The sequence below is a fragment of the Zingiber officinale genome, chromosome 7B, assembly GCF_018446385.1.
Source record: "Zingiber officinale cultivar Zhangliang chromosome 7B, Zo_v1.1, whole genome shotgun sequence".
NCBI classification, from domain to species: Eukaryota; Viridiplantae; Streptophyta; class Magnoliopsida; order Zingiberales; family Zingiberaceae; genus Zingiber; species Zingiber officinale.
In genome coordinates, this window is record NC_055999.1 from 105,414,710 (window position 1) to 105,430,540 (window position 15,831).

Consider the following 15,831-nt stretch of genomic DNA (forward strand, 5'->3'; position numbering starts at 1 on the left):
CATCGTGACAGGAAGTAGCACAGAGAAAATCAACAAGTTCAAACAATAAATGATGACAGAATTTGAGATGAGTGATTTGGGTTGTCTTCTCTCCTACTACTTAGGGATTGAAGTGGAGCAACAGAAGAGCCAAATTTTACTTAGACAATCTGCTTATTCCAAGAAAATTCTATCTCAGTTCAAGATGGCATACTGCAATGTCATAAAGCATCCAATGGAACCCAAGACACAATTGCATAAGGACTTGGAAGGGACTTCAGTTGATGCCACGGAGTACAGGCGCATTATTGGTTGTCTGAAATATTTGCTACACACATGGTCGGACCTGTCATATTCTGTCGGAATGGCGAGCAGATACATAGAGAGGTCTACAATCATGCATCATAAGGTAGTCAAACAGATTCTCAGGTATTTGAAAGGTACAATCTATTTTAGATTTGTTTACATAAAGGGACCATAGGAAATTGGTATATTCGGTTACTTGGACAGTGATTTAGTCGGTGATCTTGATGGGAGGAAAAGCACAAGTGGAATGACTTTCTATTTTAATGAAAGTTTGATGTCCTGGAATTCATAGAAGCAGAAGACAGTGACGTTTTCATCGTGTGAGGCAGAGTTCATGGCAGCTGCAATTGCGGCCTGCCATGCTTTGTGGTTGAGGAGCTTTGCCAGCGAATTAACCGGTATAGAGCCAAAGCCGGTAACTTTGTTTGTTGACAACAAATCTGCGATAGCTCTCATGAAGAATTCGGTATTCCATGATCGAAGCAAGCATATAGATACAAGGTTTCATTTTATCAGAGAATGTAATGAAAGGAGACAGATTATGGTTGAGTTCGTTAATACCGGAGAACAACGAGCCGATGCGTTAACTAAAACATTGCCAGGAGTGAAGTTAGCTGTCATGCGACATCTACTCGGCGTCCGTGATTTACAATCATGTCAGGATTAGGGGGAGTAATGTGAGAAAATAATCCAGACATGATAAGGTTAAGCCCTCACGTCGTTAGTTTGTTTTTTTATTTATTTTCTTGATAATTTCTTATTACTCAGTCGATCCTATTTTTATGGATCTAGTGTTAGCCGATCCTATTTTTATGGATCTCGTAATCTTTGCTCTTATCATTTGTGGTGTATTTAAAAGGTCGTAGAGGCGTGTAGAAGGTATGTCGATGTAATGTTTTCTTTCATAAGTTAAATTTTTATTTATCCTATTTTTTATATATATTTCTGTGTGCCATATACTTTAGGTGTGCTATCCTACCCGATTCTAAGCCAACATACCATAGCTCGCGATGCAATTCAAGAAGACTTTACTTAGTCTAGCCATCACATACCAATGACAATAGCTACTTTTCAACATCCTCGTGAACTTGCCCCTCATATTTTTTTTTTTTTTTTTTGGTTGCTCGAAAGGATGAAATAAAATGACAATAGCTACGGATGAGGCTTATAATTGACAAAAAAAAATTTGAGGGACATAAATGGAAAAAGGTTAAAACAATAGGGGCATTTTAATGTATTTTCTCACTGAGAGCAAATTAGAAAAGACGTAAACTTTGAGGGGTAAAATTTAATCTTTTTTCCTTTCATAGCGAAACCCTGAGAGCAAACGGCGGCCGTCGCCCAGATGAACGAGGCGGTCGACGAGGACGATGTGTTCCTCTCGATGGTCGAAGCTGCTGAGGCGGCGGCCTCCGGAGGGAGATTCAAGCGCCAGAAGTTCATTTCTTCCTCCGGAGATTCCGACGCTGGCGTCCCGGACGCCAAGGAGGGATCCTACATGGCGGCGCTCCGCGGTAGCCATAGTATAGTCTGGAATAAGCAGTTGACTGAGAGACAGAAGAACTCCGGGGTCCCCCGATCCGGCAACAATCCCTCGATGAACCCTGCGTCTTATACAGGCGGAGGCGCTTGCTTCAAGTGCGGCCTGGAAGGCCACTGGGCAAGGGATTGCGATTCCGGGCGCGGAGTGGAGTTGAGAGGAGGATCAGATTCTGCGAGCAAAGAGTACGGCGAGGTGCCGGAGAAGGCGTGCCCTTGTGGATCTGGGACTTGTTTGATTCGTACTTCGAACACGGCTAAGAACCCCGGTCGAAAATTCTACAAGTGTCCTCTTCACCCGGTGAGCATCGATTCTTCATTCTTCTTCTCCTTCTCAATTGTTTCTTGCTTCTCCGCAGAGATATTCTCCTGTTACGAATCGGAAATGAAATCTCAGATTAGTTTTTTTACCAAAAAAAATCAATGTGTTTCTCAAAGATATCATTTCTTTCTCTGTAAAAAGGAACATGAAAATGTTCGTGGCTGTTCAAGGTCTGCCTGGTAGCATAACGACAATTTCTTGCCCTTATTGCTGTTCAATAGTTGGTTTTTTGCTGATTACTCTTTCATCTAGGATAATGGTGGTTGTAGCTTCTTTGAGTGGTGCGATCAACCATCACCTCATCCTTCTGCTTCTCAAAATGTCTTTAACAGTCGTTCATCACCGTATACGGTATGCCTAAATCATTGTGCATTACTTTGTCTGCGGATTATCTTATCTTACATGCTATATCAATAGTCTCTATTCTATTAAATCTACCAAACTTTGGTAGTGTATTTGTTTGTATTTTTATCCTTTTCTAATCATAATTCACATCATGCAGTTGATATGAAGGAAACATATAGAGAAAGAGATTAGCTCTGAACCATGCTACTTTTAAAAAGTTCTGTTTGCTTTCAAAATACCTGATGAGAATTTGCGAGCTAGAAATGAAAGTTGAATGATACATTTTCAGTTTCTTCTCCATTCTCATCCTTTTTTGTTTGAATGGTTCTTAAAGTGTAAGAGTTCCTTTATGTTTATAGTAAGCTGCTTAAAATATTACTACCTTGTACAGTTTGAAGTTGCTCCTTTAAGTTGAATCTTCTAGTTTAGTAGATAAGTACTTGTATAACTAAGGAGTTGATGCGGACCTTGTATAACTAACTAACCAAGGAAAACAACTTGCTAAAGCTTGTGGTGTTGGTGTCAAGCAAGCATATCGACCAATTTGTAGATTTACTTGTTGATAGTCTTACCCATATGGTGACCCACCTAGAAGTACCAATTTTAGACTGGGTTGAGTCTTTGTCGACTCTAACCCTATATATTGTGAATATATCACAGCTTAGTTTACAACTCTTTTGACCTGAATAAAATCAAACTCAAAACTGAAATTGTAACCAAAATGCAAACATGACCCAAACAAAGTAAAAGACAAGTCAAGATGATTCAACTTTGACAAAACCCATGGATCTTTGCCACTTGTTGTGGTCACCCTGCCAAATTGATCTCTTCCTGAATATAAACAATTGGCAGGTTGGCTTGGGCCCTGATATTATGATACTTGTTTGGGTTCAGTCAATATGCATTTGAAATTTTCTGTTAAGGTCATACCGATAAGCTTCTTTGTTCATTTACTCGCTTATCTTTTCTATAAGTGTAGGCGCATCAAAGCCAGTTTCATCTTCTAATCCTATGGAGATGAGAAATTTGATTCTTGTAACTATAACTGTAATTAATCACATCACATCCTCATGATATTGAATGAGATCAATATTATGTGTACATCTGTTTCTAACTTAACCATTAATTAGCCTTATCCTCCATTAGAACTTTAATAATGCATCTCATTCTTACCCAACTTACCTTTTGTTTAAGGTTTCTAATTGATTTTGTAAAGCTTGTCTGCAACATGCGTCGGGAATCAACTACAGTCGAGCTTTAATAGCCTCTAAAACTTTACGATGAGATTCTTTAACTGATAGGCTGTAAAGATGTTCTCTCCACAGTAGCATTAATTACATGATCCAGTTTAGATCTGCTAACTGTTTGAGCAAAGGTGATATTGCTCATCCCAATATCGCCGGTCCCACGGCAAGATACATGCAGGTAAATCATTGGGGGGGGTGGGGGGGGGGGCATTTTGCCCTGGCGCAGTGGTCCTTCGCAGGAGTTAGATCCGCTAAGTGTTGTCAATAGTGTTCGTGAAGCTAACTTTTTCATTCATCCAGTTATGATTATATTTTCCTGTTAGTTTCTTTTTTCGATATTGAGTACGCAATCTATCCCTTTGTTGATGTTCTTTGGAAGATAACTGTGTTTGTATCATCCTCATCTGTGCTTATTCTTCATCAGTCACGCTAAATAAAGTTAATTTCTTTGCTTATCAACACCTACTGGCATTCTCTTTTACAACATCGAAAGAGTTGTGATTTTTTCCGAATGGATGGTTGACTAGGTTAATGAAACCACTAGAAACTCAAGCACTCAACTGTCGAGCGAGAGAAGCAGTTCAACTTGCTTTATGTGTGGACAGGAAGGTCACTGGTCGCGTGATTGCCCCAACCGTTCCGAGCCATCCAATACCTTTTCAGACACAGCAGGAAAGTGTAGTTCCACTGCCTCAAACTCGTGCTTCAAATGTGGGCAAGGAGGTCACTGGTCCAGGGACTGCCCCAAGCAGTTGTCTTCGTTCTCAATTGATGCATCCGTTAGCACAACAAGAAAGTCCTTTGGTTCGACAGACTCGAATACTTGTTTCAAGTGCGGGAAGTCTGGCCACTGGGCTCGAGAATGCCCTGCTGAAAAGCCTTCAGCAGCCTCTGCAATTCACAAAAAGGTAAACTTTTGATGTTTTCGGCTATATCTGTTGGATGTTTTGGGTAGTGAAATAGGTTTGTTAGTCAAGAACAAGGCTTCTTTTGTGAAGAACAACGAAGTCTTAGAATTGTTGTCTTCCTTTTGAATGAGGTTCATCCATGTTTCTTGAACAAAACTAGACGAGTCGGATCAGTTCGATCGATTAAACACTATTCAAATGATCAAAGGGGAGATGACAAAACAAGGGTTGAGATTCGATGATGGCATATACATAAAATAAAACCAGATTGTCCCATCAAACACATGAAATGTTAGTTGTTAGACTATGACTGTTCTAATGATAATTATTGATGGAGGACCACTTACATATTTTCAGCAACCCTTTCTCTTGAATGATTAATAATTTTTTATCCTTTTTTTTATATAAAAAAAGGTATTTGCATAAGTTTTGAAGAAAACTTAGGTGGCGTTTGGTTTATGGATTTGGAAATGAGGGAATGGATTCATTACCAAATCTTGTGTTTGGTTGATGAGAATAGAATCAAGATTTTGGAATGAAATCCAAAAACTTAGGTATGGATGAAATTCACCCCCTCGGGAGGGTTTTGATGGAATAGAAATATGAATTAAGTTTTAGACAAAAATACCTTTAGTATGTTTGTTCAATTTTTTTTTTTTAATTTCATACTCTCTCTCCTTATTATCTCTCATCATATTTTCTCTCTCCTTATTTTATCATCACACTTTCTCTCTCAACATACTTTCTTCAATATTTTCTCTCTCCTTATTTTCTCAACATACTTTCTCTCTCCTCATTCTCTCTCATCACACATTTTCTATCCTTTTCTCTCTATATTCTCTCCCATCATACATTCTCTCTCCTCATTTTCTCTCTCTCTTCATTCTCTTTCATCACACTTTCTTCTTATTTTTTCATCATACTTTCTCTCTCATCGTACTTCCTCTCTCCTCAATCTCTCTTAGCATACTCTCTCTTCCTCATTCTCTCTCATCACACTTTCTCTTTCTTCATTCTCTCTCATCACACACTCTCTCTTTATTTTCTCTAATCATATTTTCTCTCTCATCATACTTTCTCTCTCCCCAGTATCTCATTTTCTCTCATCACACTTTCTCTCTCTTTATTTTTTCCCATCACTCTTTCTCTCTCAACTCACTTTCTCTCTCATCACACTTTCTCTCTCCTCACTTTTTTATTTTCTCTCATAATACTTTTTCTCTTTTCATTTTTTCCATCACTCTTTTTCTTTCAGCATACTTTCTCTCTCCTCAGTCTCTCATTTTCTCTCATCATACTTTCTCTCTCTTCATTTTTTCATCACGTTTTTTCTTTCAACTCACTTTCTCTCTCATCGTACTTTCTCTCTCTTCACCCTTTCATTTTTTCTCATAATATTTTCTCTCTTCATTTTTTTCCCATCACTCTTTTTCTCTTAGCACACTCTCTCTCATCATACTTTTTCTCTTCTCAATCTCTTCTATCATGTACTTCTCATTTTCTCTCATCATACTTTTTCTTTCTTCACTTTCTCTCTCATTATTTTCTCTATCATATATTTCTCTCACATTCAACTTTCTCTCCCATTTATTTTGTCTCTTATTTTCCTGTAAGAGTAAAAAAGAAAATTTAGGTTCATTCCGATTGAAAATAAAACATCATTTTTAAAAATAATATTCAAACTCATACCTATTTCCATTCCATAATACTATGATACCCATTCTCATTCTGATTCTTAGGATAGAACCAAGCACCTCCTTACCTTTTTTTTTTTCCTTCTAAAAATTGATATATATTTTAATATTATTTCTATGATTTTATATTTATATAAACTTAACTATCAATCTAAATCTAATTATGGGTTCTTTTACACTTTTGTATGCACCATAATTTCAATATCATAGTGTCTAATCTCTCCCTGCAAAAGCCGCTGAATTAGGTCAAATGTTTTCTGAAATTTATTCCCTTAATTTTTATTTCAATAATTTTAATATCATCAAAATAAGTTGTCATTGTTTGCATATGATAAAGATTAAATTAAGAGAAAATTTATATGCAGTCTTTCATCACAATTTAAACTTTGCATGCATTTTTTATTATCAAAAAATTTTATTTTCACTCTCTAATTAAACATAATAATAAATATTAATTTATTTAATTATCTCTTATAATTTTTAAGTATAAAAAATCTAAAAATGAGTATAATTTTTTTAAAATTCAACATATTAAATTAAAATTTAATATATTTTTTATTAAATTGAATATTAATTTTTTCCATCTCAATTAAATAAAAATTATATTATTTTTTAAAAAATATTGTTTAATTAAGAAAAAATTATACAGAGATAATTAGATAACGATATGTGCAGGAGGAAATAAGAATAGAAATAAAGTGTTTTTTTTTTAATTTTACGATGGGGATTGTACGTAAAATTGAAGTTGTATTTAGGAGCGCTGGTATGGTGCATACTCAAAAAGTAATACACTTAATACAAAGAGTATTAGATTTAGATCGATTTTTAAATGGGAATAAATTATATTTTGAATTTACTTAATACGTCAATTCTGGGTATTTGTCTAATAAGATCTTTTTTATATTTGATTTTAAAAAATTGGACAAACTCTACCCACCGAACTAAAGTGTGACAGTGATATGACGTTTTTCTTATATTTTTAAAGCAAAAAAATAGTTTTGTCTTTAGATCAAGCCACATGTACTCCTCCTCTCCCCAATCTCAACGCCTCTCCCTCGCGGCCTTCTCTCCTCCTCCAGATCAAGCGACGGCGGCGGCGGCGGCGGAGGAGGAGGAGGAAGACGAGGAGGCGGAGCATGCGAGGCTTTTCCCCTGCCCTTACTGCGACCGTAAGTTCCTCAAATCCCAAGCCCTCGGCGGCCACCAGAACGCCCACAAACGCCAGCGCACCTTTTTCCTCCACCTCCCTCCTCCTCCTCCGATTCCGCCGCCGGTCTTCCCCATCTCCGCCCACGGCTTCAGATCCGCCCCCTACGACCGACCCACCGGCGCCGTCGCCGCCGCTCGGTTCGTCGCCGTCCGCGGGAGGGCAAACTGCGACGCCGAGGACGACCAGACGCTCGATCTGCTCAACTGGAGACGGGGATCCTACTGTCGCCCAGAGGCGCCGGCGGATCTCGGCGACGCCGCCGGCGAGCCGACGACGGAGCTTGATCTGTCTTTGAGGCTTTAGCTTTTCGCTTGCCTTACGTGTCTTTATGTTTTGCTATTGGCCAAAGATAGATAAATAAATAATATCTTCTATTGATGACGTCACTTTAATGTTAAAATATCTGAATAATAAATTATTACAAATTTATCCTTAATCACTCTAGACCCACTAGAAAAGAAATACTTGCACGCTAATTAACTAAAGCAATTTTTTAATCAAACAAAATATTAAATACAATCTACTTGTTTATTAGAAATCCAAACTAGCCGATGCTTCTTTTTTATCGTTCAAGTAATTACTAATCTTTATGTGCCAAATTTATTAAATATCAAAAATTATACTAGGGATAACAAATTAACTCTAATACTTGTGCACTGAAACAAATAGAACACATTTTACATGCTCTCGACCTCCAACGGCACAACAAAAATTTCGAAGCCAAAATTGTGAATCTCACTGATGGAGGGAGGAAGAAGAGTTCCTAATGAAGAAGGCTTGAGGAACTAGGTGCTTCAGGTGGGGCTTCTGCGAAAATTTTACCGCAAAAGTTTCGAAATTCTCCAGGTATCGAAAGTATATAAATCAAAATATTGCAAGTGCACGAGAAGGCAGTGTCTGAAATAGTCGGTTGTGTCCAACCATCATCCAGTTGCAGCATATAAGACTGGATTAGTGAGTTCTCCAGAGGTAGATCGTATCTTGTTTGATATTTACGGATCTGAAAGAGGTGCTTCTTGACTAAATGATCTTAGGCGTTCGACGAGATGCTCCTTAAGCGATTCTGGAATTTGCGAGATGAAAGTCTTCCTTGCATCGCTTATCAATTGTTTCCTGCATTGAGTGCGACGCGAAGCCGCGACAAAGTCAGTGTGCAAAATAAACAGTATCATCTTAAAATTAGAGAATTGCTCAAAAGATTACTCTTTTAACTCATGAGTGCAAAATTCTAGCAGATCTTTACCTTGTTGAACTCTTATCATAAGAGACATCTGTTGCTTGCAAGCATAATCTTTTTTTAGCTCGCATAAAGTCTTGAACTTTATCCACCCATCCACAAGAGTGAAGTTCGGATGAGGCTTCTCCGGATAGCCTAAAAAGCATCATCGCGATAATGAGAAAGAAATAAGTAAGCACATCATAATCTACAGAAGATGAATGAAAACTGCAATCCACAATATTGAAGAAGAAAAGACGGGAGAGAGTAACACAGTCAAGTATCACATAAGCACTTCTTCTGATCCTACATGCGCAAGATGAGGTACCGATGAGCGGGCATTTTGTTTTATGTCGATGTAAAGAGTGGCATTAACAGAAATGAAAAAAGAACTGAAAAAGAATTAGACTCACAATTCTTTGAACTTTTCAATTTCTCGCGCATGCTTTTTGCCACATGATATCTCATTCTTGTATGAGTCATTCTCCCTTGGCAAAGGGGCAGTATCATTAGTGCTTGAATCAGAATTTTCTCTGCTTTTCGTACTGTGTACTTCTGGATTAACTTTTTGATGATTATCAATCTTCAGTTTAGCTGAACTAGCATTACCAGAATCTTTTCTTGTAGCTGCTACATACTCAGTGTCCTCTGAGTTCGAGTGTCTCTTTGATGGCTGAGAGCACCCATTTCCATTTGGCAAAAGAGACGTATGCTTATTCTGCTGCCCATCGAATGATATGTCTACACCAGCTGCATTGAGATTAGAAGTTGTCGATGTCTCAAATTTTTGTACCGTCTTATTTTCACTTGGGGAACAGCTAGCAAGTGTTGTTATGCCTTCTCCACTAGCTCCTTTTTTCTGAATATCAAGGTTCCCATTACCATTTGGGAAAGTCCTTTTTATCTCAAGATTCTTGAGATTAATGGGCTTAATTTGCGGAGATGAAAATGGTTTACCGTTCTTCAGCAATGCCGAGCCATTATTTGTAGAAGATGCCCTGTTGGAATTAGCAATCGTTGGTTTTAGAACTTGTACAGTCTTCTGGCTTTGAACACTGCTTCCATTTACAACAGAAGGTTTGAAGCCATTGCAAGATAAAGCAGATTTGGTGGGCTTTGGGCACCCGTTGGTGCGTATATAAAAAAGCATGTAAACCTTCTCTGACAAAACTTCTTGTGAGCTTGAAAGTGAAACATGGGCATCATTACAACAGAACCATCGACCAGAAGCATCCTATAAAGAGTAAACCCAATGAAACATAAATAATAAAAAAAAAGATAGGATTATTATATGTATATTCAACAAAATGTTGAAGGTTGAATAAGCAATTCAACAAGTGACTACCTTAATGTAAGCGTAATAATGTCCAGATTCTGGTGAGAAACCTGAGTGTACTATACAACCAAAAAGACTGTACTCTGGCTCCAGATCCTGCAACTAGAATAACTCAAGATTAGAAATATGAATAGCCTTGACAAAAATGCATCATCTGAAAAAACTAAACAGAATGGACTTACCAGGAACCTTATTATCATTCGCTAAGAATAGATTAAGCTCAAAGCATGAGCTAAGATTTGTTTAGTCGTGAATATGAACTCACTGGAGTCTAGGGTTGATCTAGCTCTAGCTTTATGTGCATTCTATATGTGAAAGAATTTAACCTTATTGTTTAAACAATTAAAGTGAGAAAAGCAATAAATATGAATATATTGTTGTCTGTAAATTAGGTATTGTAGTGGTAAATATAAGCGCATTATTTGAGTTTGATAGCTTATGCAACATGCAAGATCAATACACAACAGATCTAGGTGGCAGGAACCTTAGAACACAAATATAATGCTCATAGTTGTGCCAACAAATATCATACACTCAGTTACATTTTCTCTAACAAAAAAAAAATCAAGTACAGTAATAACACATAAAACATATCTATGCCAACAATAAAAAAAATAGCGGGGACGGTGTTAAATATGCATGGGAAAAAAGAGATCAATTACGTAGATGTGAACTTCACCTTTGAACCAAGGATCAACAAAAAAGAGCAACTGAGAGAGAAAAGCTGCAGGGTAACCAACATCAAAGAGATTAACTGCGACGAGGCCTATATCATGTCTGGCATTAAGTAGCTCGGTGTTTTTCTTCCAAAAAAGTAACTTGGGCTGGTCTACATGGATACCTATGACAGTGGCTTCTAGAGTGAGTGTGTTCAACAAAATCACAGGAAGGTAATCTAATTAAACTAAGTCATACTTTGGTCATGACTTCCAGACAGGTTATCCTATGAATTTGACATGAAACATCCTAAACACAAAAACTAACTAGCACTCACAGTACTCAACTGCACTGATTATCGACATGTTGCTATTATACAACAGTTTGTAACTCAGCTACAGTCTCAAGAAACCAACACATGAAATGCAAAATCAGTCCAGTGAAACTACACACTGATGGACGCTTTCTCTACTGCATCCCTAATGATTCCAGTAACAGAACTAATTGTTCAACCACTGAGAAACATTGCAAGAGATCTAATAAGGTAGGAGAAATTTTCTGAAAGTAGGTGCACGAAAATGAAATTACCGGAGAAATCATCCTTCTGTTTGTGTAACGGCAAAGTTGAGAGGATGGAAAAGAAAAGCAGTCAATAAACCTTAGCATATTAGCATACATTATTATTGAAACAAAATTTCATAACAAACACTTCCAGAATTCCATGATTAAAAAAGTTGTCTTATACTCAACAATGATACCGTCCTAAAATGTGCTTCACAAGCTAGTCTTATGACCTATAGATGATTATAGACTCAATTCTTAGAGCCTCAAACTATATGATCCGCAGTGCATAACCCCCAGGCTCATCTTAGTTATTATTTCCTCCTACTTCCAGCTTGCATTTAACGTAGCCAGTCAGTGATAAGCTATTCCACATGATTTTAGACATGCATGATTTCTCAAGGCCCACATAGCCAAAATTTATCTGTTACAAGAGGTGTGCACTGAACCGACAGGTGATCAGTGGGTTGCTCTAAGGTTTCTTACCTTGTAATAGAACCACAATTGATGACTTAACCTCCTTGTTAGTCAATAACAAAAGATCACCATCAATAGGAAACATATATTAACCTTGAACACACAACTAGGATAAAATTTGGTAAACTTTAGCCAAGAACTAGGAACTAGTGGACCAAGAATAGCCTAGTTTGCAAGATTATAAATGGTTCAGATTATAGTTGGAAAAAAAGGCTGATACAGTACAGTTGACCTAGATCCAGATTGGCCATGTTCAATCTGATTTTTCCTGATTTCTTGGGCACATGATCAAAACCTAAGAGATATTGTCGAAAGGGGCAGTAAAACATCTGACTAGTCAGATCTCAATATAAATTGAAAGAATTAAGCTTGAATTCGCAAGAGTGAGATGAATCAATTTTGAATTGTGGAACTTTACAGGACAATATGAAACATGGAAAGAAGATTAAATTAAGAAGAAATTGAAGGTTGGACCAACAAAGTTAGGGTCAATGGTTTCATCATAATTGATAATATTATCATAATTCGTAAGATTTTGATTCTATTTTTGATATTTAGGGATACCATCAAATCTTGTTAAGGGTGCTTGCTTATAGTTATGTGTTTAACAAAATTTGTTAGCAATTTATATTTCTTTTCTCCACTTATACATTAAATGATGTTTCATTTTTCTCTTTTAAAATTTTTCTCATCAATTCTGATCCTACTAATCCATAAGGATGATATTAATATTTTTTTATTTACTTGATATTGATTTTGCCAGATATGTTTTGGATTTGTTTGACAACCGAACCTCTCACGATACAGAAAATATACAGGTGGCTTTTAAGGTATCAGATCTTAGGATGTCTGAAAGATTAACATCAACCTCATATTTTTCATAAACACAAAAACCCAGTTTCAATCTGTACAGCAAGGATAAACACTTCAGCTTGGATATATTCGACAGTAGCACGTTACCTGCTATTTTCTTTCTTAGGAAACTTTTAGAGAACTACTGAGAGACACTGCATTCTGTCTGATGGATAAATGCTACTACAAACCTAGAAATAAAAGATAGAAGAAACAGAAATCATACGGAAACACTCCATAAGGAGTGCACATGATTCATGAGTAACCAAGAGTCAGTTTATGCTGGTTCAAGGGGGAATATAGAGAACTTTAAAGCATTGATCAAAACTCCAAAAGTTGGTCAGGCCATAACAACTACAAGAGCTCTCAAATCTGAACCAAATTGGTTATGATTGTGACAAAGCCAACAATCTAAAACATACTGATTGTGAATCATCTTTACTGAAAGTACTATAGACCATTTTAACTAGCATTCATTCGCCATACTGTTATAGTTCCAGAGGCAGAAAAGTCTTACGTCTAATGACTACAGCAACGAAAGGTGGTTAACCCTAAGAGATCCTATATGCATGAATTTTAAAATGTCATGATAGAAATCACACTATGTAGCATTAACAAAGTTACAATTGAATTGACTATGTGATTTAATAGATTAACATCATTTGCCTATAACTAAGTGATATAATTATAAACTGATTTGAATCCTGGAACAAAAGCTTTCTTAGAATACAACTCTTTTCTGTATTTTCAATATTTAGTTCTGAGCTATTTAACAGGTTTACAGGTGCTGAGATGCATCAACAGTTCATCAAAGAAACCTACCACTTATGTGCTTACATTGGTCATTGCCTACTCTACAAAAAGAGACTACTGCTGAACACAATTCATTCAATTATCACTATAGAATATAACTAGAAGTGTAAGACAAACAAACCTGGCTCGTATTGGACATGAACTTTGAAAGCCCAAGAAGCTCATCAAAATCAATGTTTCGATTAATCTTCCCACCATGTATGCCTTCAAATCTCTACAGGAAATGCATCTTACCATTAAGATTTCCACAGAAATGCAATTAGTATATTTAAGGTAGAGAACAACAAGAAAATTTTCACCTTGAGTTGGATGACTAGAACATTTGGTGCTCGATGTATGAACATCTGCTTCTTTGCTACTGAGAGTTTCTTACAACTGAAATGAAGAAACAAAAATAAATAAATAAATATCTTTTACATAGTTTACAGTATTATGTTGGGAAATAAAACGTCAGAATGACTCTTTTACTTGCTGCAGCTGTATTTATTGTTGCCATCCAATTCTTCTGGCTGAAAAAATCGAGCAAGAGCATCCTTCAAGGAGCTGTTGTGGAAAACATCGAGACAGATATCCAAAATCTCGTCCACCTTGTTTGAATCACCATTGCAAGTGAGGCACTTCACCTGACTTAGCAACGCCCCTCCAAAGATCTCGTTCATCACGGTGGTGGGCCCCGAGCGCCCCTCCACTTTAGAATCTCCATTAGCCACCCCTCCACTGGCTCCACCACAACCATTTAGCTTGTGCAGCTTGAGGCAGGCATTATGGCATGCGTCAATCACATATCTAAGGAACTCGTGAGCGTCCTCCTGGCGCCCCCAACGGAAATGCTCCGCAAATAGAGACAAGCACTTTAGAATCTTGGACGGCGATTCAGTGATATTCGCTCCGTCAAGGGTGAGTGATCGAACGATTTGCCGCTCGAGGATGCAGAATGGGCACTCCTTCTCCCGATTCGCGAACACCGACTTGCCTGCAAAGCAAACAAAACCACAATTAGTTCTCCAAGCACAAAAAAAAAAATGGATTTTGATGAAATTTTCGAAAGGAAAATAGGGATGGGGGCAGGGCTAGGGTTTACAGAGTGAGGAATGGCGGGAGGAGAGGCAGAACTGGGCGAGGGGAGGGGTGTAGGTGAGGCACTGGAGGACGCTATTAAGATAGCAAGAGTTGCCGAGGTTTTTAAGGCCGAGAGGAGAGGCGCCCCCCCTGCGGCAGCGCGCGTGCCATGTCATCTGCAGACCCATCAACGACCACTGCCAAGGGCCGCAATAGTGGTTCCGTCGGCGATTCCCCTTCTCCTCTTCGACGCGTCGGAAACCTCCTCCTCTCGCTCCTCATTCGCCCGCATCAAATCCGATGGCTCCGCCGCGCCACGTCTGCCGCACCGGTGCCGGCACTGCCGGTTCCTCGTGGTGGTCGACGACGCCACTCGTCCCCGGATGGGTAGAGGAGGAGGAGGGGGCGGAGGAGGAGGAGAGCGAGGCGGCGAAGCGAGGGAAAGAGACGCGAGAGCCGCGTTAAGCAATCGTTTGCGTTACGAAGTGTCGACGATCTTTCTTCAAGCAGGTGGACACTAATTCGTTACCGCTTGGTCGTTTGCATTCCGGAACTCGAGTTAACTCACGATCTTACATACGTGTCACATATCGAAGAGAACATACATTTCCGTAGTCAGTTAGATTCAAGCCACGTTGAAGTGAAACATATACGCAATATTTGCTTTAATCAGAATATCTGATGCTCCCTAGAAAGCTGTAATCACGTGATAAAAGATGATTAACTCACCCAGCTCCTCCGCTAAATTTATTCTTAAGTAATACGAAAGAAGTAAATGAAATAAAAATGAAAAGGTATAAATCAAGAATGGAAGAGTCCGGGCGGGCTTAGCACTGATATCTTCCTCATTTTCGTTTATCATATTTTTTTTCTCTTTATTTTTTTATATGATATTTTTATTGATACTCCAAGATGATTTTGATATAATTAACTAAGTTAAGTTAGGTCATGTTAGTATTTAATCTTGTGTCTAAGTGTGCAGAAGCTTAGGAGCACAGAAAGTTGAGCAAAAGACGTAGCTAGCGAGAAGGACGACATGGGAGAGAGTCGACGGGCTAAGTGCGTTCGAGGGGTGAGGTGATGCAGAAGAGTGCACAAGCAGACAAGAAGGAGACGCGCGACATTTCCGAGGGAAGAGAAGCTAGAGCGAAAAGCTTGCTTAAATGCCAGAAGTTGGGTTCAGGTGAGCCCTATTTCGGAAGGTCGAGATCACCCAAGTGGAGCCGGAGCTGGAGCGGAAGACACAGACCTAAGCGAGCGGAGCCGGAGCAAGAACCCAAACTAAATAAGTTAACAAGTTGTTAACTTGG

At 38.2% G+C, this 15,831-nt stretch overlaps 3 protein-coding genes across 4 annotated transcripts; 2 read left to right on the forward strand and 1 right to left on the reverse strand.

Annotated features, from left to right (window-relative positions):
• Positions 1-1,560: 1,560 nt before the first annotated feature.
• On the forward strand, positions 1,561-5,002 carry LOC122006706 (DNA-binding protein HEXBP-like). Its single transcript, XM_042562303.1, has 3 exons — positions 1,561-2,125; positions 2,399-2,497; positions 4,266-5,002. The coding sequence occupies exons 1-3, from the start codon at positions 1,631-1,633 to the stop codon at positions 4,656-4,658; spliced, it is 987 nt and encodes a 328-aa protein (XP_042418237.1). The 5' UTR covers positions 1,561-1,630; the 3' UTR covers positions 4,659-5,002.
• A 2,321-nt stretch (positions 5,003-7,323) lies between these two features.
• On the forward strand, positions 7,324-7,936 carry LOC122006708 (taperin-like; the record flags this gene model as incomplete). Its single annotated transcript, XM_042562306.1, has 1 exon — positions 7,324-7,936. A coding segment is annotated over one exon (522 nt), but the record flags the coding sequence as incomplete, so codon positions are not given.
• Positions 7,937-8,186: 250 nt separating this feature from the next.
• LOC122006707 (ubiquitin carboxyl-terminal hydrolase 25-like) lies at positions 8,187-15,011 on the reverse strand. 2 transcript variants are annotated; one of them, XM_042562305.1, is made up of 8 exons: positions 14,544-15,011; positions 13,931-14,435; positions 13,762-13,837; positions 13,584-13,676; positions 10,112-10,198; positions 9,180-10,000; positions 8,794-8,922; positions 8,187-8,663 (listed from the first exon to the last, which is right to left on the reverse strand). In XM_042562305.1, exons 1-8 carry the CDS (start codon positions 14,707-14,709, stop codon positions 8,543-8,545), a joined length of 1,998 nt encoding a protein of 665 aa, XP_042418239.1. In that variant the 5' UTR covers positions 14,710-15,011; the 3' UTR covers positions 8,187-8,542. The 2 variants fall into 2 exon arrangements, with proteins under 2 accessions (XP_042418239.1, XP_042418238.1); XM_042562304.1 differs by having other exon boundaries at positions 10,112-10,204.
• Between the last annotated feature and the right edge of the window lie 820 nt (positions 15,012-15,831).